At 51.9% G+C, this 23,817-nt stretch overlaps 10 protein-coding genes across 10 annotated transcripts; 5 read left to right on the plus strand and 5 right to left on the minus strand.

The window, feature by feature from the left end:
- The first annotated feature begins 25 nt into the window (after window positions 1-25).
- On the plus strand, window positions 26-1,811 carry rho2 (putative Rho GTPase Rho 2). Its single transcript, XM_025661020.1, has 5 exons — window positions 26-427; window positions 637-715; window positions 787-792; window positions 857-1,048; window positions 1,099-1,811. The coding sequence occupies exons 1-5, from the start codon at window positions 393-395 to the stop codon at window positions 1,384-1,386; spliced, it is 600 nt and encodes a 199-aa protein (XP_025511131.1). The 5' UTR covers window positions 26-392; the 3' UTR covers window positions 1,387-1,811.
- A 189-nt stretch (window positions 1,812-2,000) lies between these two features.
- On the minus strand, window positions 2,001-2,666 carry BO85DRAFT_453302 (mitochondrial 54S ribosomal protein mL40). The gene is made up of 2 exons (XM_025661021.1): window positions 2,458-2,666; window positions 2,001-2,400 (listed from the first exon to the last, which is right to left on the minus strand). The coding sequence occupies exons 1-2, from the start codon at window positions 2,639-2,641 to the stop codon at window positions 2,066-2,068; spliced, it is 519 nt and encodes a 172-aa protein (XP_025511132.1). The 5' UTR covers window positions 2,642-2,666; the 3' UTR covers window positions 2,001-2,065.
- A 266-nt stretch (window positions 2,667-2,932) lies between these two features.
- BO85DRAFT_160098 (RING finger domain protein) lies at window positions 2,933-4,933 on the minus strand. Its single transcript, XM_025654226.1, has one exon. The coding sequence runs from the start codon at window positions 4,559-4,561 to the stop codon at window positions 3,119-3,121; it is 1,443 nt and encodes a 480-aa protein (XP_025511133.1). The 5' UTR covers window positions 4,562-4,933; the 3' UTR covers window positions 2,933-3,118.
- A 717-nt stretch (window positions 4,934-5,650) lies between these two features.
- Window positions 5,651-8,075, minus strand: BO85DRAFT_406269 (acetolactate synthase catalytic subunit). The gene is made up of 4 exons (XM_025657328.1): window positions 7,820-8,075; window positions 7,642-7,740; window positions 7,502-7,578; window positions 5,651-7,428 (listed from the first exon to the last, which is right to left on the minus strand). Exons 1-4 carry the CDS (start codon window positions 7,981-7,983, stop codon window positions 5,726-5,728), a joined length of 2,043 nt encoding a protein of 680 aa, XP_025511134.1. The 5' UTR covers window positions 7,984-8,075; the 3' UTR covers window positions 5,651-5,725.
- Window positions 8,076-10,232: 2,157 nt separating this feature from the next.
- On the plus strand, window positions 10,233-11,922 carry BO85DRAFT_382215 (galactokinase galE; the record flags this gene model as incomplete). The annotated part of the gene is made up of 3 exons (XM_025656459.1): window positions 10,233-10,888; window positions 10,948-11,829; window positions 11,886-11,922. The coding sequence occupies 3 exons, from the start codon at window positions 10,233-10,235 to the stop codon at window positions 11,920-11,922; spliced, it is 1,575 nt and encodes a 524-aa protein (XP_025511135.1).
- A 471-nt stretch (window positions 11,923-12,393) lies between these two features.
- Window positions 12,394-13,638, minus strand: BO85DRAFT_406277 (uncharacterized protein; the record flags this gene model as incomplete). The annotated part of the gene is made up of 1 exon (XM_025657329.1): window positions 12,394-13,638. A coding segment is annotated over one exon (1,245 nt), but the record flags the coding sequence as incomplete, so codon positions are not given.
- Window positions 13,639-14,250: 612 nt separating this feature from the next.
- Window positions 14,251-16,741, plus strand: BO85DRAFT_463192 (Mcm10/DnaG-type zinc finger protein; the record flags this gene model as incomplete). The annotated part of the gene is made up of 2 exons (XM_025661906.1): window positions 14,251-14,260; window positions 14,331-16,741. 2 exons carry the CDS (start codon window positions 14,251-14,253, stop codon window positions 16,739-16,741), a joined length of 2,421 nt encoding a protein of 806 aa, XP_025511137.1.
- Window positions 16,742-18,137: 1,396 nt separating this feature from the next.
- BO85DRAFT_382172 (uncharacterized protein) lies at window positions 18,138-19,551 on the minus strand (the record flags this gene model as incomplete). Its single annotated transcript, XM_025656458.1, has 2 exons — window positions 18,138-18,735; window positions 18,800-19,551. 2 exons carry the CDS (start codon window positions 19,549-19,551, stop codon window positions 18,138-18,140), a joined length of 1,350 nt encoding a protein of 449 aa, XP_025511138.1.
- Window positions 19,552-20,091: 540 nt separating this feature from the next.
- On the plus strand, window positions 20,092-21,233 carry BO85DRAFT_429904 (DASH complex subunit DUO1; the record flags this gene model as incomplete). The annotated part of the gene is made up of 3 exons (XM_025658270.1): window positions 20,092-20,746; window positions 20,821-21,117; window positions 21,183-21,233. The coding sequence occupies exons 1-3, from the start codon at window positions 20,450-20,452 to the stop codon at window positions 21,231-21,233; spliced, it is 645 nt and encodes a 214-aa protein (XP_025511139.1). The 5' UTR covers window positions 20,092-20,449.
- Window positions 21,234-21,532: 299 nt separating this feature from the next.
- On the plus strand, window positions 21,533-22,719 carry BO85DRAFT_453308 (DUF4870 domain-containing protein). The gene is made up of 4 exons (XM_025661022.1): window positions 21,533-22,001; window positions 22,067-22,109; window positions 22,162-22,264; window positions 22,314-22,719. The coding sequence occupies exons 1-4, from the start codon at window positions 21,634-21,636 to the stop codon at window positions 22,382-22,384; spliced, it is 585 nt and encodes a 194-aa protein (XP_025511140.1). The 5' UTR covers window positions 21,533-21,633; the 3' UTR covers window positions 22,385-22,719.
- The last annotated feature ends 1,098 nt before the right edge of the window (window positions 22,720-23,817 follow it).

The raw sequence follows: 23,817 nt of genomic DNA on the forward strand, positions 1-23,817 counted from the left end.
CCCCCCAAATCCACTTCTCCCAGATTATCATCCATCCATTCATTCCCCCGGCAAAGCTATCCACCCCCTCCCCATTTTCCCTGGCTTCCTCCTCATTCTTGTATTCTTTAATTTTTAGGGGGAGGGGCTTCATCAACTATTTTCCAATTTTCTCCCCTCCTTCCCACAAATCGCATTTCCAAAAAACACTTCCCACCGAATTCCTCTTACCTTATCCTTGACTATTGATCCCGACCGCAGTTCTGGCCAGCCTTGCCTGCTGCTGCCTGATTCTTATTCCGTTCCGGGTTCCGCCAGGGCTCGTCAGCGCCCTCGCATTGCCTCGACCCATTCGTGCATTCTCGCTTCATCGATTCCAGGGATCCGTGATCCCAAGCCGGTTGACGAAAAAAATGGCTCAACAACAGACTGATAATGTGATGCGAAGGTATGTTCCCCGCCCTGTTGTCGTTCCTGGGTTCCCGGTGTGCACCTGAGGCCATCATGTTATCTACTGCCGATTTCTGGTTCCCGTTATCAGCCCACCCGCTGTCACTCGACCGGATTGCTCGTATAGAGGGGTGCGGGGATGCAGCCAGCCCCAATGCAATCATCCATGCCATGAACGAATGGGGCATTGAGTTGACCTGCATGTAGGAAGTTGGTGATCATCGGGGATGGTGCCTGCGGAAAGACCAGTCTGCTCAGCGTCTTCACCCTGGGCTATTTTCCAACCGTAAGTCAACCCTCTTCTCCTAATGCGCTGATCGATGGAGTTTCATTGGCTAACCGGTTTCTGATCTGTAGCACTATGTTCGTACCTATCACCTCCTTCGCTGACTACTTAGCATGCATCTGACTGTCGCGTGTCAACCAGGTTCCGACGGTGTTTGAGAATTACGTGACGGATTGCAGAGTGGATGGCCGTTCGGTTCAATTGGCACTATGGGATACTGCTGGTCAGGAAGATTACGAACGATTGCGTCCGCTCGCTTATTCCAAGGCGCATGTGATCCTTATTGGGTTCTCCGTGGACACACCCGACTCGCTGGAGAACGTCAAACATAAGGTTGTCTGACCATCTTGTTACCCTTGGACTGTGCTGACTGGTTATTGTAGTGGATCGAAGAAGCGAACGAACGATGTCCGGGTGTTCCTATCATCCTTGTCGGGTTGAAGAAAGATCTGCGGGAAGATCCTTTGGCTGTCGAGGAGATGAGAAAGAAGTCGCTAAAGTTCGTGACGTCTAAAGAAGGAAGCGACATCTCAACGCAAATCGGAGCTCGCAAGTATCTCGAGTGTTCCTCGTTAACCGGCGAGGGCGTCGACGATGTATTCGAGGCGGCCACGCGTGCCGCGCTCCTGACGTTCGACAAGCGAAAAAGCTCATGCTGTATTGTGCTATAATGGGGAAATGACGACTTTGCGATAGATACGTCGCCGACTCTGATGGTATTTCAGCGATTTGCATGCCAGCCATGATGGGTTCATTTGCTATGCGCTTCGAGCATGTTGCACTTGCAGTTGCCGCGCGACACGCGTGCGCCAGTTTGAATTGGATTTCGAAGAAAAGGGAGAGTGAAGGTGACGGATGTTGATCGATATATCTTGCATTTGCGGCGTTTGGGAGGGCCTCTTCTTTTGTGTTCGAATATCAAGTTTCGCATGTTGACATACCCTTGGTCCTCCGGGGGGACACGCTTGGTGACATTCGTTCATTTGGTGTTTGCCTTGTTCAGTGTCTTCTTTGCCTGTTGTCAGTGTTGTTTGCCTTCTTCTGTGTCTTACTGTCACTAGCGGTTATACCTGTATTGAAATTGTATCCACCAGTCTATACTACAGACACAGTAGACACAGTAGACACACAGTACCTACACAATAGACTGACCGAGAACAACCCATAATATAGTAACATATTATACAAAAGACAAATACAGAACATAGACAATAGTAATATCACACATACCCTCAAATAACCCCCTCTATTTTCTACCCCATTCCCAAACCCCCTCCATCACATTTCCCCCTTCTTCCCCAAAGAACCTCTCCTCCGGAGAGATTATCCTCCGGAGGAGATAGGAACCATCTAATCCCTCTTCCACTCATGATTCCACCCCTCCCTAGCCGGCCCATCCGTCTGCAAACGGGCATACTCAATAGGGACCAAATCCCTAAACACACCCGTCTTAATCATACTCTTGCGGAACAGTTTCCCGCCATCGCCCGCACCAGTACGCAGTTCCTCACAGGCGGCTTGCATCGCCTGCCACTGTCTCTGCAGCTCCAGCTCGTGCTTCCGTCGCTGCTGGCCCTGGTAGAGGTTCCATGCCCGGTGGATCGTCCAGTGTCGGAGGAAGCGGGTGCGCGAGAACCGCAATGGGCGGGGAGTGAGCGGGTGGTGGAGGAAGTAGCGGATCAATGCTATTGGATTATTTTGTGGTTAGTAGGTGGGTTGGATTGGAATTGGGGGAGGCATACTGATTCTGCGGTCGCCGCGGAAACCGGACTCCTTTCGCTTTTGGAGCGTGGTGGTTGTGCTGAATTGGTTGGTTTGGGATTGGCGGAGAGTGTTGGTGATGGTGTTGCTGGTCAGGGTTGGACGGGTCATGGGGATGCGGAAGACGGATGCCAGGGAGGCGAGGACGGGGGAGAGGGTGCGCATTTTGATTTCTTTTTTTTTTTTTTTTGCCCCCTTTCTTTTTTAGTTCTTCTCTCCGGTGGTTTCTGGGTTGGGATGTTGGGTCGGGGGTGGTGGTGGTGGTAGTGGTGTTCTGAGAATGTTCGGAAGACAGACACTGCGCCCCGGAGCGGAAGTTTAGGTGGATTTAGTTGGGTTTGACTTACTGGGTTAGCCTGGTTGGTCGGTTGGTTATCTGCCGCGCGCTAAGTAAGCGCCGTTTTTCTGCCTTTTTGTATTCCGTTGTATACTCCATACTACTATCGATTCGCTGGATTACTTTGTGAAAATGCTTAAAAATACTAATATTCATACGACTCATATGAAGGAAAAGGTATATATTCACACTTTTACCAAGGCATCTGCATCGCTCGTCATCAATCGCAAAGAGCTCAAAACCAGCAAAGAGTGTATCTCAATCCATCAGCCTAAACGCCAGAAATGCTTCCATCATCCCTCTCACTATCGATCAGTCTTCCCAACCCGCTTCTTCGATCGATCGTAGTTCAACACCTTGCGGCGTCGGTGCGTCTGCGCCAATTTCCACCGACAATATAACACCAGCGCATCCTTCAACAGCACGAATGCACATCCTCCGACGACACTCCGGCCCCAGCGGGTCTGCAACAGTCCTGGTCGGGCTTTGCCCAACGTAGATGGCGTCGTCCATGAAGTGGGTAAGATGTACTTCAACAGCCCGCCCATCGACGCAGATATGGCGGGAAACGCAAGTGCTCCGAGGATGATATCCGCCAGACTACTTGTGTCGGCTACCAGCTCATCCCGTCGACCCAAGCCCAAGGGTTGGCCGTTTCCACCCTGATTCTGCCCTTGTCCATTCTGCGCATTTCCTCCATTAAAGCCAAACAAGCCCTGCGGCCCGTCCTCGTTGCCCATGCGTAGCTCCAAATCTATCTCCATTAGGACCCCATTGTCATCGTTAGGCGGGTCTGGCTCGGGATGTTCGGGGGGCGCATTATCGTCAAACTCATTGACATCCGAGCGCGGTTGTACTTCCGCAATCCATCTCCGCTCCAACTTGCCAAACATTCTCTCGTAGACGCTGCCGTAAAAGCTTTTTAGGTATGGAAGAGCGGCGAACGTCACTGCCGCACTGGGCGGCCAAAGATCCAACTCCAGCTCCTGTCCCGGTTGATGTGTGGCAAAGAACATCACGGGAATGGCAGGAAGGAGACCATCTGCGTACCGGGTGCGCGAGAAGATCAACACGAGCGGGATGAGGGGTAACCCTAGATTCAGCCCCGAATTCCATGCCCCATCAGCTGTTTCCTCCAAAATCTGGCGAGCCTCGTCCGTCCCGAAGACAAAATACATCGAATATACTCCATGCGCACAGCACCCCGCCCACACGGTTGCTCCTAACGTGAAAACCATTCCTGGGAGGACCATCCGACCCGCGAGGCGCTCAACCAGTCTTACTATATCCACAATATAGCTTCGGGGACGAGAAACGATGATTTCGGTCTTGCATTGCGGACACAGCATCTTTGCGTCATGGCCGTTGCGCCTCCGCGATCGGGGATTCTCGAGATCCGCCAACCAGTCGAGCAGGCATGCTTCGTGGGCGGTCAAGGCGCATGGGCATGGCGAACGCCATTGTGAATTAAGGGGAGAGTCCTCTGTCTCATCTGTATAGCAAATCCAACATCTGCGTGGCTCCTCACCAGACGCATCGGCGAGAGTCGGACTTGTCGGGGAGCCATGGGCGGTGGCGGTATCCGAGGTGCCGTTGAGCAGGACGGTATCGCTAGCTTCAAACGACTCTGTCGATGAAGCGCTGCTGGTTATATTCGTGGATACGCTATTCTGTTGGGTAATGGAGGTAGTATTATTATCAGATGACTGTGGTCGGCTAGATGCCGAATAACCTGGGAGGGAGGCCATGATGTGGGAGACACAAGAGGGGTGGATACAACAGTAGTAGAGAAGTGGACGGGGAGTTACGGAAACAAGCACTGCATCATGTGTGGAGAGGGAGGTTAGTCAAGTTGCGTCAGTCACCAGATGGTGGGAGAGAGAAAGAAAGAGAGAGAACTGGAGGCGAGAACGGAGGGGAGAGAGTTGAGAGTTGAGAGTCACAGCCCTATTAGGCAGCTCCGACATCTGCACTCTGCCCCAGCAGAAGCAGCAGAGCAGAAGCAAATAATTCAGTCAGTCAGCAACCAAGTCCGACGGTGTCTCAGTCGACCCAGGCTCTCAGTACCAGGCTTAATTAGTGAGATACTCCGTACTACCTTTCCCACTTCCCAGCCCCCGCTAGTGACCTTCGGATGTGAACCGCGGCTGTTCGGCGGCGAAACATAAAGGCGCGCATTCCGCGGACCCCAATTGTTCGACCCTCACGTGATGCCGAGACCGATCACCTCACTTTGCGCCATCATGGCGGATGCAGCAATCTGGATGACTTGGAGATAGTAGATAAACTAGCTGCTCACTAGTCACTTAGGATAATCTACGTCGCTGCTCCAGTCAGCACTAGATTATCGCGTCATCCAGGAACACTCATCCCTTTTCAATGCCTCATGATAGTAGTTCCAAGGTCATACAAAAGATTACAGCAACATAAGGATTATATACAGCTGGATTTCCCACAACAACATTTGAGGCAACTTTTGCGCGCAAGCCATAATGCAAACGGTGAAAATGGAAAAAGCAATAAAAGGGAAAGGAGGTCCAAGCCCAGCCAGAGGTCTTTTCAGCTCAGGACCCCAGTACAGGATCGAGTGGAGCTACTATAGAATGCTCTCCACGGTCCTGCACCATGCTAGTTCAGGGTTCTCTGGTCGAAGTAGACCGCTGCAGCTTGTCTCCGGGGCGCAGACCGGCACCCGCTAGCGTTTTAGAACCTGCCAGAAACGCCATGGATATCAAGAGATCAGGAATGGGTGGGCACTTTTGCAGCTTTCAAATAACAGGCATGGCAACTCATCGCTAGCATCCGCGGCTCACTTAGAAACCGGGAACTTTCCGCTTCTTCATCAGAGCCTTACGCTCCTTCTCCTTGGCTGTATTGCAAATATTATATTAGCATTCATTCGCCCAATCAGATCAATCATTGTGCATACCTTCGTCATAAACAAGGAACTCGTGCAGGGCACAGCCAGCGGGCACCATGGGAAGCACAGGCACCTTGCGATCAGTGAACACTTCCAGAAGGGCAGGGCCGTCCTGCTCGATCAGCCACTTCAGCTTCTCCTCAACCTCCGAGGGCTTGGTGCAGCGGTCCGCGGCAACACCCATGGCCTGGGCCATCGGGACAAAGTCGGGGTTCTTCTGGTGAGTGTGCGAGTAGCGGTCCTCGTAGAACAGGTTCTGCCATTGCGTCACCATACCCTGTTCCTCGTTGTTCAGGAGGAGAACCTTGACACCAATGTTGAACTGAGCAGCAGTGGTGAGCTCGGTCAGGGTCATGTTGAACGAGGCATCACCGTCGATATCGACGACAAGAGCGTCAGGGCGAGCAACCTTGGCACCGATAGCAGCGGGGAGACCGTATCCCATAGTTCCAAGACCACCAGAGGTGATCATGGTACGGGGGTGGCGCCAGCGGAAGTGCTGAGCAGCCCACATCTGGTGCTGACCGACACCGGTAGTGATGACAGTACGGTCCTTCATGTGAGCAGTGAGATCGCTGAGTTTCTCAATGACAGCCTGGGGCTTGATGGGTCCCTCAGCAGTCTCCCTCTCATAGAGGGAGAAGGGGAACCGAGCCTTCCAGTCGTTGATCTGGTCGAACCACTCCTTACGCTCAGCAACAGCCTCGACGTGGGGCAGGAGGAGACGGATGTTCTCAGCACAGTCACCCTCAACAGCCTCGTTGGCCTGGACAACCTTGTTGATGTTCTTGGGCATGATTTCGAAGTGGACGATACCACCACGGTTCTCCGAGGCAGCAAGCTTCGCCTGAGGGGCGAACTTGGAGATGTTTCCGGTCACACGGTCATCGAAGCGAGCACCGATAGCAATGATGAGATCAGCCTCCTGCATGGCCATGTTGGCATAGGCAGATCCGTGCATGCCCAGCATGTGCAGGGCCTTGGGGTCCGTCTCGTCGAATCCACCCAGACCCTGGAGGGTCGTGGTGACCGGAATGCAAGCCTTGTCGGCCAGCTCCTTCAGGATCTGGGGGCCGTCGGGGCGAGCAAGGAGACCCTGACCCACATACAGGATGGGCTTCTTGGAGATGTTGACAAGGCGGGCCACACGGTTGATGGTACCCTTGAGCTGCTGCATGCTCAATTCACGGGCAGCCATGGTCGCAGCGCTGGGGAGAGAGGGCAGGGTGCTGTTCATCGGGATGGGTTTACGGAGAATACCGGCGGTGATATCCTTGGGCAAATCGACGAGGACGGGTCCGGGGCGGCCGCTGGTGGCGATTTCGAAAGCCTCCTGGATGCGACGGGGGAGTTCAGCGACGGACTTGACCATGACGTTCCACTTGGTGCAAGCACGGGAGATACCGATAACATCGGCTTCCTGGAAAGAGTCGGTACCGATCAGGCTGGTGGGCACCTGACCGCAGAAGACGACCATGGGAGTACCGTCCGAGAGGGCATCCTGCATGGGGGTGATAACGTTGGTGGCTCCAGGGCCGGAGGTGACGAGGACGACACCGGGCTTTCCAGAGGCACGGGCGTAGCCTTCGGCCATGTGTCCGGCGCCCTGTTCATGTCTCGGGAGGACGAAGTCGAAGTGTTTGGAGTTGTAGATGGCATCGAAAACGGGAAGAATGGCACCTCCAGGGTAACCGACTAAAAGTGGTGGGTCAACCTTATGGTCTTGAAGAATATCGGGAAACCGAAGGAAAAAAGACGCGTGACTCACAGACATGCTTGACGCCAAGACGCAGCATCATCTCATGGAAGATCTCTCCTCCACTGAGTCCGACAAAACTGTTTACGCTCCAAGGACCAGGTCAGCTCTACTCCCATAATCAATTTTAAGGTGTTGAGGGGACTGCATACGAGTCGTCCAGTTCGGGGACCTGGCGATTTTGCAGTGGCGAGACTTCATTGCGGTGAGGTTCCTGGTTGAAGGCAGGGCTGGGGATCGGTCTCGTGTTTCTGGCAATTCACAGGCATGTTAGCAACAGTAATTGACATCCCAGTAGCCAGCTGGATGCTAGTTGTAGATAATACTCACTCAGCCGGGGCACTTGCGGTGCTCTGGAATCTCTTCTGAGCTGAAAAGCGGTGGGGCGTGGTCGCAGCAGCGGAAGCAGTAGTAAAACTCATTCTGCCAGAGGCAATGTACCTCTGGTAATGCAGAGCGCGCATGGCGCTTTTCGAAGGTCTCATAGGCATCATCTTGATGGCGGATGACTGCCAGGCCTGGGAACAGAGAAAGGGGAGTGCTCACAACGGGGAAAAAGAACGGGACCAGGAAGAGTGAGTAAGAGATCCGTTCCTTAAGGCAGGAGCGAAGACTCAGACTTCGGGGACGGTTATGGTTGCATTCTAGCCTGTCCAGGTCTAGCGCCGTTGGAGTCGAATAATCTGGGTTTTCCCATTGGCTACGGATACCCCACTGCTCCGATCATCGGCCCTCTCGGACGCGAAAGCGGTCACCTGATTGGGATGCAAGCCTCTCGTTTTGTCCAGTCTTCCCCAGAGCAACGCCTTGCAAGATCGCAATAATACAGGCGAGGGATGTTGATGATAGAAGTTGACGTTGCACAACCACGTATTTTTATTTTTCAGTAATTGTCATGGTGCGGCCTTTTGTCAAGGTTCCAACTGCTATACGAGCTTAGAATCAACTAGCCTGATTCACTGCTGACATACTTTTAGTCCTCATAGCAACCAAGAGACAGAGAAAATTAACTACAACCCGCAGGGTACATCATATAGTAACTAGGACTTCTACAGTTTCTATTTGAACTATAACCCCTTCAATCTGTGGTATTCACAGACTTTCGGATTTTCTACATATACTCCTACCGCGGGTGCCGGTCCGAATACGGCTCGCTAATGCATCTCCATCACATGCAGGTAACCGGCATGAAAAAGAAAGCAAGTATTGTATGATTCTACCCCAGTTACAATTTATTGGTGCAGTAATTCTCCGTAGAGGGGTTGTCTATTGACTCTGAAGATGACTCACTCAGAACATTGGTCAGCGATACCTGAACAATGCCCCCAATTCTCAAGGTCTAGGAACATGGTACCTTGGCCTTTGAACTTCCCTCATATTCATGAAGCTGGACCGAGCTCGGCTGGGCATACATAGGCAGCCTGCAGATTACTTGTTCGGCCTTGCGTCAGATATGCAGAGTTTCTGCCACAATGGGAACTTGGGTATCCCATCCAGTTTGTTCCACCAGACGGAGTACATGTTTATGTGCTCGTGACCTGAATAATGAGCCGTTGTGGTCAGAATGGTGTAGTCAGTCCTTCCGTATAAGGTAAGAACCAGAGAGGATATGTTGTTGTATCGCCTCACATGAGTTGCGCATGAGAAATTCTCCGCGGGCTTTTTGTCCCTTCCCGGGTTACTAGAAGTAGGCGCATATGTTCTGCTGGAATGAGCTCTTCCGAGATCGGGACCACCCGACCTTTGTGAAGTAACTCTTGAAGGTTACGGGATGAGCTCATATACCGAACAGAAACCCTTTCTTTTCTGGAAAGGTCTTTGGATTGCAAGATATATATTCTCCAGTTTCTTGAAAACGATTGGAATGTGATGTTGTTACCCCACAATTTCTATCCAATACTAGTCAGTCTTGACTCGATCGGGCGAGGAAGCCAGCAATAGTTAACTGGGCCTGAACACCAATACCTGACTAAGAGCAGTATAGATTAACTAATTATACTGTCTCTTGATTAGCGTGTACCAATTGGCTGGTGGTGGTTGACCTCTCTAATATTATACAGAATGCAGACGGCTGTGCAATTTGCAACAGTTGGCATCCACTCGGCCGTCCAGAAGCCGAGGCCACCTGGGTTCGGCTAAATTGGGTTGGGGGAGAGGATGCTTTACTCGGTGTCGATTGGCTGGCACCTGTCGAATCCATTGACAATGAGGTAGTGAAAATGAGATAGAAGTGTGATGAAAATTCAACGGGAACAACGATACAACGGCTCGCCGTCGACACAATAGCAGAAGGGTATCCCGACCGAGCTGAGGGGACCCCAGGGCCATGCCGAATCAGCCGAAACACACGGGGAATCGGTTGAAAAGGACTGGAGAAGCGAGTCGGAGAGCCGTCCAGCGACTCCAGCGAGCGAGTGTCATTTCCGGGCAACTCCACTCTTTCCCCGGCCTTCAAGCAATCACACCTCCAGAACTATCCCGCCCGTGACCAGCCTGTTATGCTCAATCCGGAACCGATCAGGGTCTCTGCGGAGCACCACCACCTCGAATTTTTCCCTCCTATCCTGGCGATTCAGGGACGCTGACGTTTTAGCCGGTATTAATCTATTCGTCTTACGTTCTGCTTTTCTCCTCTTCTCACTTCCTTTCTTTTTTTTCCCCTTGTTTCTTCTCATCTTCTCCCATATCCCGCTCCCCTCGTGTGATCTGCTATTTTTCTTTTTCCTCCCATTTCTACCCCGCCATGGCAACCCCGCAGGAACTCGTCCCCCAAACGGAGTCTATCGCTGAGGTCTACGCAACTGACGATGCCTCCGTCACTTCAGTTGCGCCTCACCATCAGTCTCGGTTTAACAACCTGGTCTCCCAGTTCACCAAGGTTTACAGCCATCGTCCCGATTTCGTGGCTCGCAGTCCCGGTCGCGTGAACATCATTGGTGAGCACATCGACTACAACCTGTATGATGTCCTCCCTACAGCAGTAAGCGTGGACGTGATCATTGCTGTAAAGGTCGTCCCTGCGACTGGCTCCGACTCTGTTGTAAAGATTGCCAATGTCAACCCGGAGAAGTTCCCTACCCGCGAGTTCGTCGTGCCTCGTGACACGGACATTGAAATCGACCCTAAGAAGCATGAGTGGGTTAACTACTTCAAGGCGGGGCTCCTGGGTGCCTTGAAGTTCTTGCGTAAGCAGAATGCAGATGGTTCTTTTGTGCCTGCTAGTATGGAGGTTCTCCTGGATGGTAATGTACCTCCGGGTGGTGGTATCTCTAGCAGTGCGGCTTTCGTATGCGCCAGTGCCTTGGCTGTTATGAAGGCCAACAACCATGATGTCTCGAAGCAGGATCTTCTTGACTTGGCTGTAGTGTCTGAGCGTGCAGTTGGCGTCTACTCCGGAGGGTATGTTACCACTGACCACTCCATTTCACTATCCGATGCTAAACTCTACTGCTTACCAGCATGGACCAAGCCGCCTCCATCTTCTCTCGCCGAGGATACCTCCTCTACACCCAGTTCTTCCCTAATTTCTCCGTTCAGCACGTTCCCATTCCCAAGGCCGATGAGGAAATCACATTCCTTATGGCCCAGAGCTTCGTCACCTCCAACAAGGCCGAGACCGCTCCCCGTCACTACAACCTCCGTGTCGCTGAGTGCACGCTCGCTGCTGTGGTTCTGGCTGCCCGGAACGGCTTGACCCTCCCCAAGGACAACAGCTCCCTCGGCTTCAGTCTCCGTAACTTCCAGAACGAAATGATGCGCAAAGAGGGCCGTCTCGGCGACCCCTTGGAGTACCAGATTGACTCCGTCATCCAAAGCACCCTGGAGCTTCTGACGCAAGAGGAAGGATATACCCGCGAGGAGATCGCCAAGCTCCTCGGTATCACTGTCCCTGAGCTCGAAGCCAAGTACCTTTCTTCCTTCCCCGTTCAAGCAGAGCGTTTCCTCCTTCGTCAACGTGCCCTGCACTGCTTCACCGAGGCCCGCCGAGTCTTGGACTTCAAGGCATGCCTCGCGAAGGCGAGCACCCTCGATGAAAGACGCATCCAGTATCTGGGTCAACTCTTGAACGAGTCCCAGGCTTCTTGCCGCACCCAGTACGAATGCAGTGCACCGGAGGTGGATGAGATCTGCGACATTGCTCGTCGGGCTGGAACCCTGGGTAGCAGACTGACCGGTGCCGGATGGGGTGGTTGCACCGTCCACATGCTGCCCCAGTCCAAGGTCGAAGCTGTTACCAAGGCCTTGAAGGAGGAATACTACCTGAAGCACTTCCCTGATATCAGCGAGGAGAAACTGGCTGAAGCCATGGTCATTAGCAAGCCGTCTAACGGCTCGTTCATGTATGTCTCCTACCCTAGGCTCTTCTCTCGTGAACAGATACTAACGCAATTGACAGGGTCACGGGCGCAGCTATTGCCCAGGTTGAGGTTTAAAGGTAGCGTAGTATTCTCTTTAGTAGTGCATCATATGATTGGCATCATGAACTTGGATCATTCAGCGTTGGCTTTTATTTCCCTTGCAGATTGCAAACTCAATCGCGACCCTTTGTGTCCAATTGGAAGCCCAAGCACTTGTGTAAATCGTGTGAGAGTATATGTACAAATGGGATTATTTTTGTGACGGGATTATCTTAATAGAATATTTCCTGCTTGGAGGAAGAAGCAGTAATGGCTTGTCTGCAAGTTTCTGTCCCAATCGCAGGATAACGTTGCAACTAGAAAGCCAGGGTCACTAAGCCCAACGCTCGAGGAGGTGAACGGAATACCCCAGGATTCTATGCATCCTGCTGGAGTATGGACCGTTAAGGTCCCGATAGCGTCTTCTCATGACTTCAAAGTGCGCCATCACTTAGAGTAATGGCGAAGCATATATTTGCAACATAACCAAAACCCCAACTCTCAAGCCTTCTTCTTCGCAGCCGCCTTCCCAAAGAAATCACTCATCTTCTTCATTCCCGTCGTATTAACCTTCTTCAAATCCCGAACTCCCCTCGACTCATTCGCCTTCTTCTTCTTTTCCTCTTCCTCCATCCTGCGCTTCTTCTCCGCTCTCGACTCCGCAGCCTCCTGATCCTCCACGCTCCTCTTCCGAGAGAAATCACCCAGCGACCTCGACGCCAGCGCCTCCGCCCTCAGCTTGGCCACAAGGTCCAAATGATCCCGCATCGGCTTGAAATCCTTCGGACTCTCCGGCGCAGCTAGTAACTCGTCTATCCGCGCGCTCATCTCCTTGGACAGATAGCATTCTTTCATGAATGACAACGCCACAAATATCCGTAGGAGGTTGGCTACGCCTTCAGGAACCTTTACGCCTTCGGGGAGATCCTCCTTTGCATCTTCATTGTTTGTGGTGGTCTTCTCATCCGTTCCCTTCTCCTCGTTCTTATCTTCGCCCTCATTCTCCTTATTCTCCCCCGTAGCCGCTACATCATCCCTCTTCACCGCCATCAACGGCGTCGCCAGCGCCTGTCTCACAAACCTCTCCTCCAGACTCGGAGGCAACCCCGCACTAACCATCCTATCCGCCTTCGCGACAAGTTCCTGGAGAAGTTTCGTCTCGTTAAATCGGAACATCTTCTCGTCGCCCGCCTCAACGGAGTCGCTTATCGCAGCGGCGCGGGCGTGCAGTGTCTCGCGGAAGGTTTCGTCGTATAGCACATGGCGGAGGTGAGGCGGGAGGAGCTCCTCGTCCAGCGAGTCGATGATGTCATCTAGAGGTTGAAAGAGGTTGTTTTGTTTGGTGTTTGCGGTGAGGATGGGGATGAGGAAGAAGAGGATGTCGATGGGGGTGGCGAGGAGGAGTTCGGCTTTCTTGGAGATGTGCGCTGGCGGTTGGGGTGTGGATGAGGAGGAATCGGGGTTGCGCACGAGGAGGGTGCTTCGGGGTGCGGAGGGAGGAGATGAGAGGACGGTGAATTCGTATACGCCGAGTTTGGGATCGAAGAAGTAGCGGGTTGGTACGGTGCTTCGCGGGTTGGGGAGGGTGAGGAAGCGTGCGTCGGCGCTGGCGGTGGAGGGGAGGATGAAGGTTTTCTTGGGGGTGGATTGCGCTGGTGGTGCTGATGTTGATGCTGCTGCTGTTGTTTGGTGATCGGAGGTGGATGGAGGGGATTGAGGTTGCTCTGATGGAGCGCTTGAGCGGGTTCGCATTGTGATGATATGATATGTGAAAGGTACTCCGTATACAAGAGTATTATATGAGGTCGATAGGTGTTATCGGCGGTTCATTAGCAGCAATTGAGGTATGAAATCTGGATATGAAGATAGCGAAATGGAAATATTGACGGATAGTCCGAAGGGGGAAAGACAAGTAATAATGGTAATTGAAACGCGTCTTTTTCACTGGTTCAACGCGACACGCGCTAACCAATCATCGGCCGTTGCGACACAAGTCAGCGGGCAGGCATGCATGGGCCTCAGGCCGCGGGCGAGAAAGGAAACTAAAGGCGGATTGGTTGCAGCTCACTTTCATTCCCTTGCGTTTCATTTCATGCAGGCCTGCGGTTCCTGCTCCCCCTTTCTTTCTTCGTCAAAGTCTTGAATCCGTCAGGTGGCTGAGGTAGTTGTCCCTTTGCTGCTCCTGTCCTCCGAACCCCAGAGCCCCAATTTCGAAAAGACGCCATTCCCCGCATCCCTTCATTGAGTGAATATGGCAGGAAGGGTAGCACGATAGATAAAGACGATAAGCGGGATCGGAATTCAAACTGCATTTCTTGTACTTTTCACAACTGGAAATACTTTAGAATTGACACCGTGGATGCGATGACAAGCAGTGAGTGAGTGCCTTGTTTCTGTTCAGCTCGACCTTCTTCCCGTGCGCTGACGCGCTGCTTCTGTTGCAGTGGCCGAGATCTCGTGGCCGCCAAAGTCCCCTCGGGATGCCCTCTTGAGTACTCCGAATGGTCGCAAGAGGTATGAAGAACTGCAGCGACGTCGCGAACACCTGGGCTCGCCTTTGAAACACTCTGTCACTACTCCCGACTTACGATCCAAGGCGTCACAGCTTCTTAGCGACGGGGTGGACGAGGGTGAAGATGATGAGGATGAGGAAACCTTACAGTTGAAGCTCGCGGCCATTGAGGCGCGTCTTAAGCTCAAGCAACTTCAGAAAAGCCGCACGAAGACGGGGACACCTGGTCCAGAAAGGCACGACGGGGAGACTTTCTCTAGACCTACGTCAGCCATTGGATCTTTCCAAGGACATGATGGGCCATTAGGGACAAGAAGTAATGGTCATGTTACGGATAGCAATGCCCATATCGATGATGTGCAGGTGCCGCTGTCGCCGACGAGGCGTGCTGCTCCTCCCACGGATCCTGTGTCCCCGCGGAGGTATTTGTTAGGCATTGACAAAGGCCTCAGAAGTCGGGATGTGTCGCTGAAGCGTCCGCCAAGCTCAAAGGGAGCTGCTCAGTCAGCAAATAGACCTGGGACGCGAGATGGTCTAGTCTCTCGTTCTGGCAGTCTTCTGCAAGCAATAACCGTGGGTGGGGAGCGCAACCGTCCAAAGAGCTTCAGTGAACGTATGGCTGAGAGCCGATCTGCCGATGCGTCTCGGAGAGAACGAGCAGCACGAATGGAGAGAATCCAGGCAAATCGAAGCTCTGCCTTCCAGATCGATAAAGCGGAAGTGGAGGCCTTCAAAGCAGCTGCCGATTCAAGAAAGGACGTCCCAGCTTCGCCAACGAGGAGGCGACGGGCCGAAAGCTTTAGTCGAGAAGATGTCCTCCGGTCATATAATCTAAAGCCGTCGCTGAAAAGGGGCCGGAGCCAGACCACGTCTAGCGTACAGAGATCTGATGATGGTGCGGCTGATGCGAAGGAGTCACTGCCATATTTTCACCGACGGAACCACAAGTCTGAGTCCGAGGTGCCGGCCAGCTCTCAAAACAGTGCAACTGATGATTCCCAAGGCGAGAAAAGTGGTGACTCCTCAAAGTTTGAAGCATTCTCTTCCTTGCACTTGTCCAACCGCATCCTACCCCATTCGTTCTTGTCTCGAACCCTGGAAGACAAGAGAGCTCTTACGATTCCTGATCTACTACGCACAGTGAAGGCGCCTGACTTTGAACTGCCAGAGGAAATCGACACAGACTATGTTGTATTCGGTATAGTAGCATCGAAATCAGAGCCCAGGCAAATCAAGCAACCGGCCAACACTACTAAGAAGGAGGTTGATCCATTTGACGATGGAACTAATAACACCAACCAATACATGGTCATCACTCTGACAGATCTGAAATGGACAATTGATCTCTTCCTTTTCGACACTGCCTTTCCACGATATTACAGAATCTCCGAAGGAATACTCATTGCCATTCTGAACCCCACAATCATGCCACCGCCCAAGAACAAGACAGACACCAACAGGTTCAGTCTCGCCATTTCCTCATCAGATGACAAGATCCTAGAGGTCGGCTATGCGCAAGACATCGGATTTTGTAAGGCCGTTAGGAAGGATGGCAAGACCTGCCACTCATGGGTTGATGGCCGGAAGACTGAATTCTGCGACTTTCATGTCGACCTACAGGTCCGTCGAACACAAGCAGGTCGAATGGGAGTAAATGGCGGCACAGGCATGTATGGACCTGGTGGCCGCTCAGGGTCTCGTACCGGTTTCTACGGCGGAGACAAGAAACCTCGCCCCCAAAATGGACTGAAGCCAAATGGCGCAAGATACGACTATCAATCACAATCGTCCTATTACGTTGCACCGGCTCCAAAATCCAGGGGCGGCGGACCCTCCTTCCACCCTCACCCGTCTGGCCAGTCTGCCGCAGCCCTAATCGATGCAGATCACGACGACCCATTCATCGCCGCCGGAATGATGGGCCGTGGCATGGAAAGCAAAGAAGAGCGCTTCCGCCGACGACTCGCAGAGAAGAAACGCGAACGCGACATCGCAGAGAGGCTTATTTCCCGTTCCGGGGGTGTTGGCGCTGAATATCTCCGATCACGAGATAACAACAACGTCCAATCACCCCATCCCGAGCAGGCAAAGAACAACTTAGATGACTTTTCCACCACCAACCTGGGCATCTCAAACTTCAGAAAGGCAGACAGTGTGAAGCTGAGCCCTCTTAAACGCGCCCATGACGGCGACAGACCCCACGGCAGCGGTGTTAAGAAGACCCGGTTCATAACTTCCCATGGCATCAAGGAAGCCGGAAGAGACAGCCTAGGAGGAAAACCCGACATGGTGCCAACGAACAATGATGATGACGACGACGACGATGAACTAGACATCATCTAAAGAAAAGCAGCCTTTTTTTCCAGTGTTATGAAAACAACATATAGATACCCTTCGTTACCTGCAACGCAGTTGACCCCGTCTTTTTACGGCGAATATTCCATTGAAATATCAGTCATTCCAGTGTCACTCACCAGCAAATACACCCACTCGCTAGTCTGATTAAGAATAAGCAACAGAAAAAGAACATAGTCGACTACTCACTCCTATTTGGCACCAACTTACCACTCTCATTTTCCTTAGCAGCAGAAACATGAACAGCAACAGAAATCAGATACACCATCTTGGTACCCACTGGAATATCCCCCCTTACTACTTACTACTACTACAACAAGAGAATGAATGAATGAATGAACGAGATTTTTTTTTTCTTTCCTTATTTGTCTGTCCATCCCACGAACGACTAACTGACTGCATGATGGTTTTAGCACGCTTGTCTTTCTTTTTCTTTCTTTCTTGTTTTGTACAAGTAACCCCCCTTTTCGTTCTTCTTCTTCCCGATGAGTTCTTGCGGATTATTTGGGAGATAAAGTGTATCATTAGCAGAGTACCTACTACCATTCTTAGCTTTATGAAGTAGTATGACAATACAATTAGTCTTCATTTAACTGTTGTTCCGAGGTGATTTGGTTGAACCCCACTACTAGTAAGTACTGCCATGTTTGTAGAGGGTCGTAAAGGGATATGGCACTTGGTCTGAGCCACTATATATGTCTGTCATGTGTATAGAGAAGAGGCAGAACAGGACAAAAACGGACGTCACAATTTCATGTTCATTGAATGGTATCTAAGTTGGTTGTACGAGAGAAACTGAAACTCTCAAGCTAGCTAACTAAGCTAAGTAGGTAGAAAGGCCGAGGTTCTCAAGCCAAGTCCGTCACAGAGACATAAGCAGTTGAAGGGAGCAGAAAACACGCCGGGCAATATGGAAATAAGAAGCATTGAAAAATAAAGAAGCAGGAAAAAGTGGCGAAGAGAAAAGAAAAAAGAACAAGAAACTCCATCCCATGTGCCAGTCCAGCCCATTTACCTATCCGTCCGTCCCATTTAGCCCATAGTATCGCGCCTGTTCCCTTTTCCGACTGATCACTCGGAGTTATTGTTATGTTCAAGACAAAAGACGATTGCGCTTTTGTAGTGGATATCAAACAAACGGAAACTGAACTGAGAACAGCCGGACACATTAAAAAACCTAGTATAGTCGGTCGACCTATTGAGTCAAGGACGCCAGTGAATATCGAACGAGAAGATGAAAGAACGCTGAAAACAAGGACGCTCGTCAAGAGATTGTTTTTTCCTGCGGTATAATCTGTGACGGCAGAATCAAGAGGGAAGACTTTGCTTCCGATGGCTTCAAGGTTCCACTGGTAGTCTTGCATATAGGCGGACAAGATCATGCTCATGACGCAGTCGCTTTGTTGCCCCGTGTCTTCTTGGGAGCTGGGCCACCAGGGCTGCCAGCGGCTTCGGCATCTCGCTTCTTGGCTTTGGTCCCTGTCAGAGCAGGAGCTGTCTTTTTGCGGAGCCAACCATCGAACGGACTGATGCGCTTTTTCTTGGTTTCGGAGGCCGTGGGTGTCTCACTATGCTCGGGGCCATCCCGCTTGGATCGCGAACGCAGTGACCGCACCGTAGCCCCGGGTGACGCAGGAGTTGCAACGGAGGATTGCGGGGGAGGAGTGACTGGCCGTTGCTGCATCTCCACGTCAACCGCAGGATCTTCATCCTCCTCGACTTCATCGTGAAGCAGGTGATCCTCAATATCAGTGGCTGCCTCCTCATCGACATCGCTCGAGTGAGATTCTTGGGGAGTCTGCGACTTCGCGGTAGGGAAGAGCACACGAGGCTTGATTGACGAGCGAGTCAGTGGACGAACATTGTGGATAGATGAGTCGATGAGGTCCGGACGGGCGGCCAGCAGGCCCAAGTCATCATCGTCATCATCAAGGTCGCTCTCAGCATCATCCGTGAACTTGCGGAACATTTTCTTGCCTCGGCTGCGGGATATTGTTAGTACATAAGACAATGTAGGGGAAGGGAAACTTGTGGTAGTGGACTTACAAAACGTAAAGCATGCCATCCTCACGATTGAGCGAGTCGTCTATTTCCTTGTCGCGGCGGCTCTCTTTGCGTCTGGAGGCACGAGTAGTTGTATTGCTAACCGTGGGTTTGTTGTAGAACGGGTTATCTTCGCTTTCGTCGACTTCCGGGATGCGATCGCGCGAGTCGGTGTAGATTTGAATCTCAGAGCCGCCCTGGGCGTTGTCTTCGCAGAAACTATCCAACGAGAAGCCTGTATGCTTCTTTGTCTTCTTTCTGGCGCTAGGGGGCGGAGGGAACAGCACTCGTGCGGTATTTCCAACATCCGCGACAGCCTTCTTGCGAGGCGTCTTGGCTGGAGTAGGAAGCATTCCTTCAGTCATAGTCGGTCGAAGTGATCGCGATTGATGCCGGAGGGAGGAAGGTTCTGCGCCGAAGGGATCCGAATCATGTGTGCCGGAGGGGCCTCCAAGTGAATGTGTCGCAAACAAGCCGGTAGCTCGGGCCGACTTGAGCTTCCGGGGCGAGGTCTGAGCTGAGCCAGGAGGAGACAGTGTGTCGGATTCATCCATGTCGTACTTGTTCGCGGTGGTCTTCGAACTCGGGAATGTAGGTGGGGGAGTGGTACGGGACTCTCTGTCTCTGGCAGCACGTTGGCTCGCTAGCCTGGCCGAGTATCGCGTGGAGTATGGTTCATAATCATCGTATTTAGCTCCCAGTCGCGGAGTAGGCGGGATTCGTAGGGTGGAGGGCGGTGGTGGTGTTGTGGCCATTGTGAATAATGACGCCGAACACGGGCTAATACAGGTCCAGTGTGGCTGTGGACACGCTCAATAGCCCCAACTTCGGGTGCACAATAATACCCAGCTAAACAGATAGATGCGAATCCAAAAGAATTGAAATATATCAGCGTGGTGGGTGATGGGAATCAGGCCGTGACCGGTTCAAGGGCGATAAAAAGGGAGGAAAACGCCAAAAGCCGACCGTGTAATCCAAGGCAACAGGGCGCGCAATATCGATGGGCGTGTCACTATCAAAGAGCAGATCCAAGGGAGCGAGACCAATGGAACGGTAGTAGCCGTAAACAAAGAAAGGAGTAGGAGGAGTAGTGGTAGTGGTAGTTAGTAGTGGTAAGAGTGGATGTGAATTGTGGATGTGAGGGAGAGAAGGTGGTAGTTAGTGGACTGGGGAAAGGGAGGGAAGAAGAGACGAGGTGAGGTTCAGTGAGTGGATGGGGATGGCTGGTGCCCGCGATCTGGAATGTTTGGCCCGCTTTGGTGGTGCTTCCTTGTCGCGTCCCAGCCACACCTTTTTCTTCCTACACGCCTTCTTCCGCCTCGTTTAGTTAGGCTTTAACGACTAACTAACCAACCAATTGCTTGGGTACCGACTAGATAGACTAATTCCAGAGTCGGGCTATTATACTCTCCTATCCCAACGACTGGCTGAGACTGCCCCACGATAATTAGCTGTCGATCGGCATTCTTCTTTTCTTCATTGGTGGTTATTTTCCCCTTCCCCTCCGCCAGCTGGTGCATTTCAACTACTCCGTTTTTGTATCCTCGTTTCCTTTCAAGATCAAACAAACAATCATTGTTGTTTCCACAGCCACGCCTCCCCCACATCATAACCACCACCACCACCCATTCTATCTACTCCTCCTCCTAAACAATGACACACCGCAGCACCGCAGAGGAAATGGACAGGCTTCAGCTGTCGGATGATGACTCTGATGACCTTTGGGATTCCCCCTCCAAACGCGGAAATAAAATGCTACACCACAGAGCTGTGAAGGAAGAAAGCATGTCGCCAGAACCCACCATTACCCATGACGGAGGGGAAACTCTGTTTGACCGTCAGGAGGCGCGGGAAGCCGCATTGCGCAGTGAATTGGAGAGCGTCCGCAAGATCAACCAGGTCATTGAGGGGCTACTAGGAAGCCTAGATTGTGCTAAGGAGAACATGGGTGTAAGTTCAAGGCCAACTTACCGTCATTGACCTTCTACAATTTGCAATTGCTAACCACCGATAACGATCTGTAGACTGTCTCGCGCACCATAGACTCCGCTTCCACCTTGCTCCAAACCTGGACGCGAATCCTCTCCCAGACCGAACACAACCAGCGGTTAATTCTCAATCCTAATTGGCAAGGCGCCGTTCAAGATGTGGCCGACATGGAGAACGAAGAAATTCTCCGGCAACAGGCAGCAGAGAGACGCGAACGGGAACTCCAGCAGCAAAGGGAAGCTGCTGCTCGGAAGGCTGAGGAAGACCAGCGCAAGAGAGCGCTGGCTGCGGGCACCCGCACTACGCGTGGCACGACCACTCGTGGACGAGTGGTGCGTAGCGGTCTGGGAAGGACACCAAGCACCTCGTACTCAGGGACAAGCTCCAGCACAACCAGGACTACCGCATCTTCAACAACCAAGCCATCGACGACCTCCACGACGCGTAGACCGGTCAGTGGGATCGCGCGGGGCACAGGAATTGCGCGGGGGCGCGGCAGGGTGTAGAGGAGGCAGGCATGAACAAAAACGATTTTCCATGTACAGTACTACGAGAGAGGAATGACAATGACAATGATGATATGATGATACCCAAGATGACATGCAGTTACGTGATGAGTGGTGGAAGTGAGAAGAATGTACCCAGCAGCAGCAGCAGCAGAGCAGCGGGGAAGCGAGGGCTGCCTGAGGCGACGAACTGCGGCACCGCGATAAAGCTACTTACTTGAAACTAGTAGCTCAAGCGTGGGCTGATAAGCGCGTCTCCCGTCCATCCATCCCCGTTTGTCTGTCCTTACTTTTTTCTCCTGGCTTTCGTTGTCTCATCTTCCGCTTCATCGCCTGCTCAAGATGAACTTTGCGCCCTACCAGGACGAGTCCCCCGAGGTGGAACGCGCCTTTTCGCCGTCGCTGGCCGACGCGAATCGCATCAAATCCCCCAATCTTCGATCGCCTCGCGGATCTCCTCCCGTCCCCGGACTCGCTTCACCGGGGCTCCCCTCCCCCAGTCAGTTCGCCGGTGCGGGTCATATAAACACCAGTGGACATGGAAACACAGGATTCGGCAATGATGTGGAGAGCGGTCGTTGGAATCTCGGGGCTTTCGACACCAGTCTCCCCATCCGCATGGATGTTGAAGCTATGCTGGCATATTTGCTTCTGCCTCCTGCCGGTGGTGTCTTCCTCCTGTTGGTAGAACACAAGAGCGACTATGTTCGGTACGCTTCCTCTTTTCTTATATTCCAGAGACATCCCTTTGCCAAATTTGCTGACATATTCAAAGCTTCCACGCCTGGCAATCGAGCATGCTTTTCACCGTCATGTTTGTAAGTCTCGCTATCGATCGAGTCGACCGTTGACACCTCTAACGCCTTTCAGATACTCCACCTAATATTCTCCTGGTCAAGCTTCTTCTCATGGCTCTTGTTTATCTGTGATCTTGCAATGATCGGTTTTCTCAGCATGCGGGCTTATCGAGATGGTGTGTTTCCACGATTGCGCAACGATAACAGAAGCTGACCACACTTTAGTTGACACACTCGAACATTTCGAAGTCCCAATCTTTGGCCGACTGGCCAACTCCTTTGTTGACGATGAATGAACTCTCTATAATAACTGCATGATATTGCTCTTCACATGATATGTGTCCCGAGGCTGCTCGCCTGATGCTTCTCAAGCCACCTTGCCTGGACAATCTTCCTGATCAAGGACTGGTGAGCCTTCCATTGTACAGTGTCAATTGAACATATTGCGGAACTTCTTATGTCTTTATAATCTGTTATTCGCTGGCCTGCTTTGCATGATGCTCTGCTATGTATTCCTGTCACTACCCATCATGCTGTCTTCACTTGAATTGCAATATCTCTTTATCACATCTTTCTAGCTGCTCCATACCGTGCTTCAGCAAGTTCCGTCGTTGCCTGCCTGGCTGTGAAGTCTTAACAAAATTTTCATCTTGTAGTGATGCTGAAAACTTGATTCACAGCTTTCCGTGGAATAAACGTCGACACAATGGCTCGGCGTGTGCCCCAATTCACCACACTTTGGCATATAGAAAGTTTCCTTTCTGCGCCTGGCAAAGACGCCATAGCTCTCTACTCATCATCTTGCAGATCAACCAGCGAGATTTTTAAGCCAAGATTTCCAGACTCATTTGCATGGCTTCAGATAATCAGCCAATATCGAATTGAGAAAGCTGGAAACCACTTTTTCAAGCTCCTAACAATCGGCCTCTGACCCAGGGTCAATAAAATCAGCCATTCGCGGACTTCCACTCTAATACGCTTCTGCATGCACCAACTCCTTTTGAGACAGATAAATATGTGCCACATTCAGCGAGTCTGCAACAGTTGCGGACATATTAACGATCACGCCTACCTCGTCTGCAACATCGCCAAAGCCGCTGCTGACACGAATGGAAATGGTGAACCATTCCAGCCCGGTCTTAAAAGTCTTACGCCCAAAACAATATGGGATAAGATCTCCCAAGTTGGGTTCCATGCGTCCACACAACCGTATTGCAAAGACGGGAGAATACGTTGCCTTGCAACTCCAGGAGGTTTCAGATGTATGGTGGAGGGTTGCGGCCGTGCAGACTGAATCGAAGACGCACCACGGGGTCAATGAGCTCTCTTATCCTCCTACAACCATCTTCCTTCGCCATAGACAACCGAGACAACCTTGAAATAGAGACCGACCTGCTATTGCTTGCCTTGCAGGCATACCTTCTCCTCTCCGTCTCTCAAAACTCCACACGCTCACACGCTGGCATGTGTTCTCTAGATTGCTAGGGCTCGGTTTCTCTCTCTCTCTCTCTCTCTCTCTCTATCTTTGTTTTGTACGATACATGTGCGCGGACATCTCATTTTGTATCAGTTGGTATTGGTTTCTGAGCATTTCCTAGACATCGTGCAGGTTCTATACCCTTTTGCTACTCTTTTTCTCGGTGGGCTGGCGGGCTGGCGGGCTGCCACCTGATGTGGCCTCCCTCCAATTGAGCGGTCACTTTATGGTATTGGGCTACCTTTTCAAGCT

The sequence above is a fragment of the Aspergillus piperis genome (assembly GCF_003184755.1).
Source record: "Aspergillus piperis CBS 112811 unplaced genomic scaffold BO85scaffold_25, whole genome shotgun sequence".
Classification (NCBI taxonomy): Eukaryota; Fungi; Ascomycota; class Eurotiomycetes; order Eurotiales; family Aspergillaceae; genus Aspergillus; species Aspergillus piperis.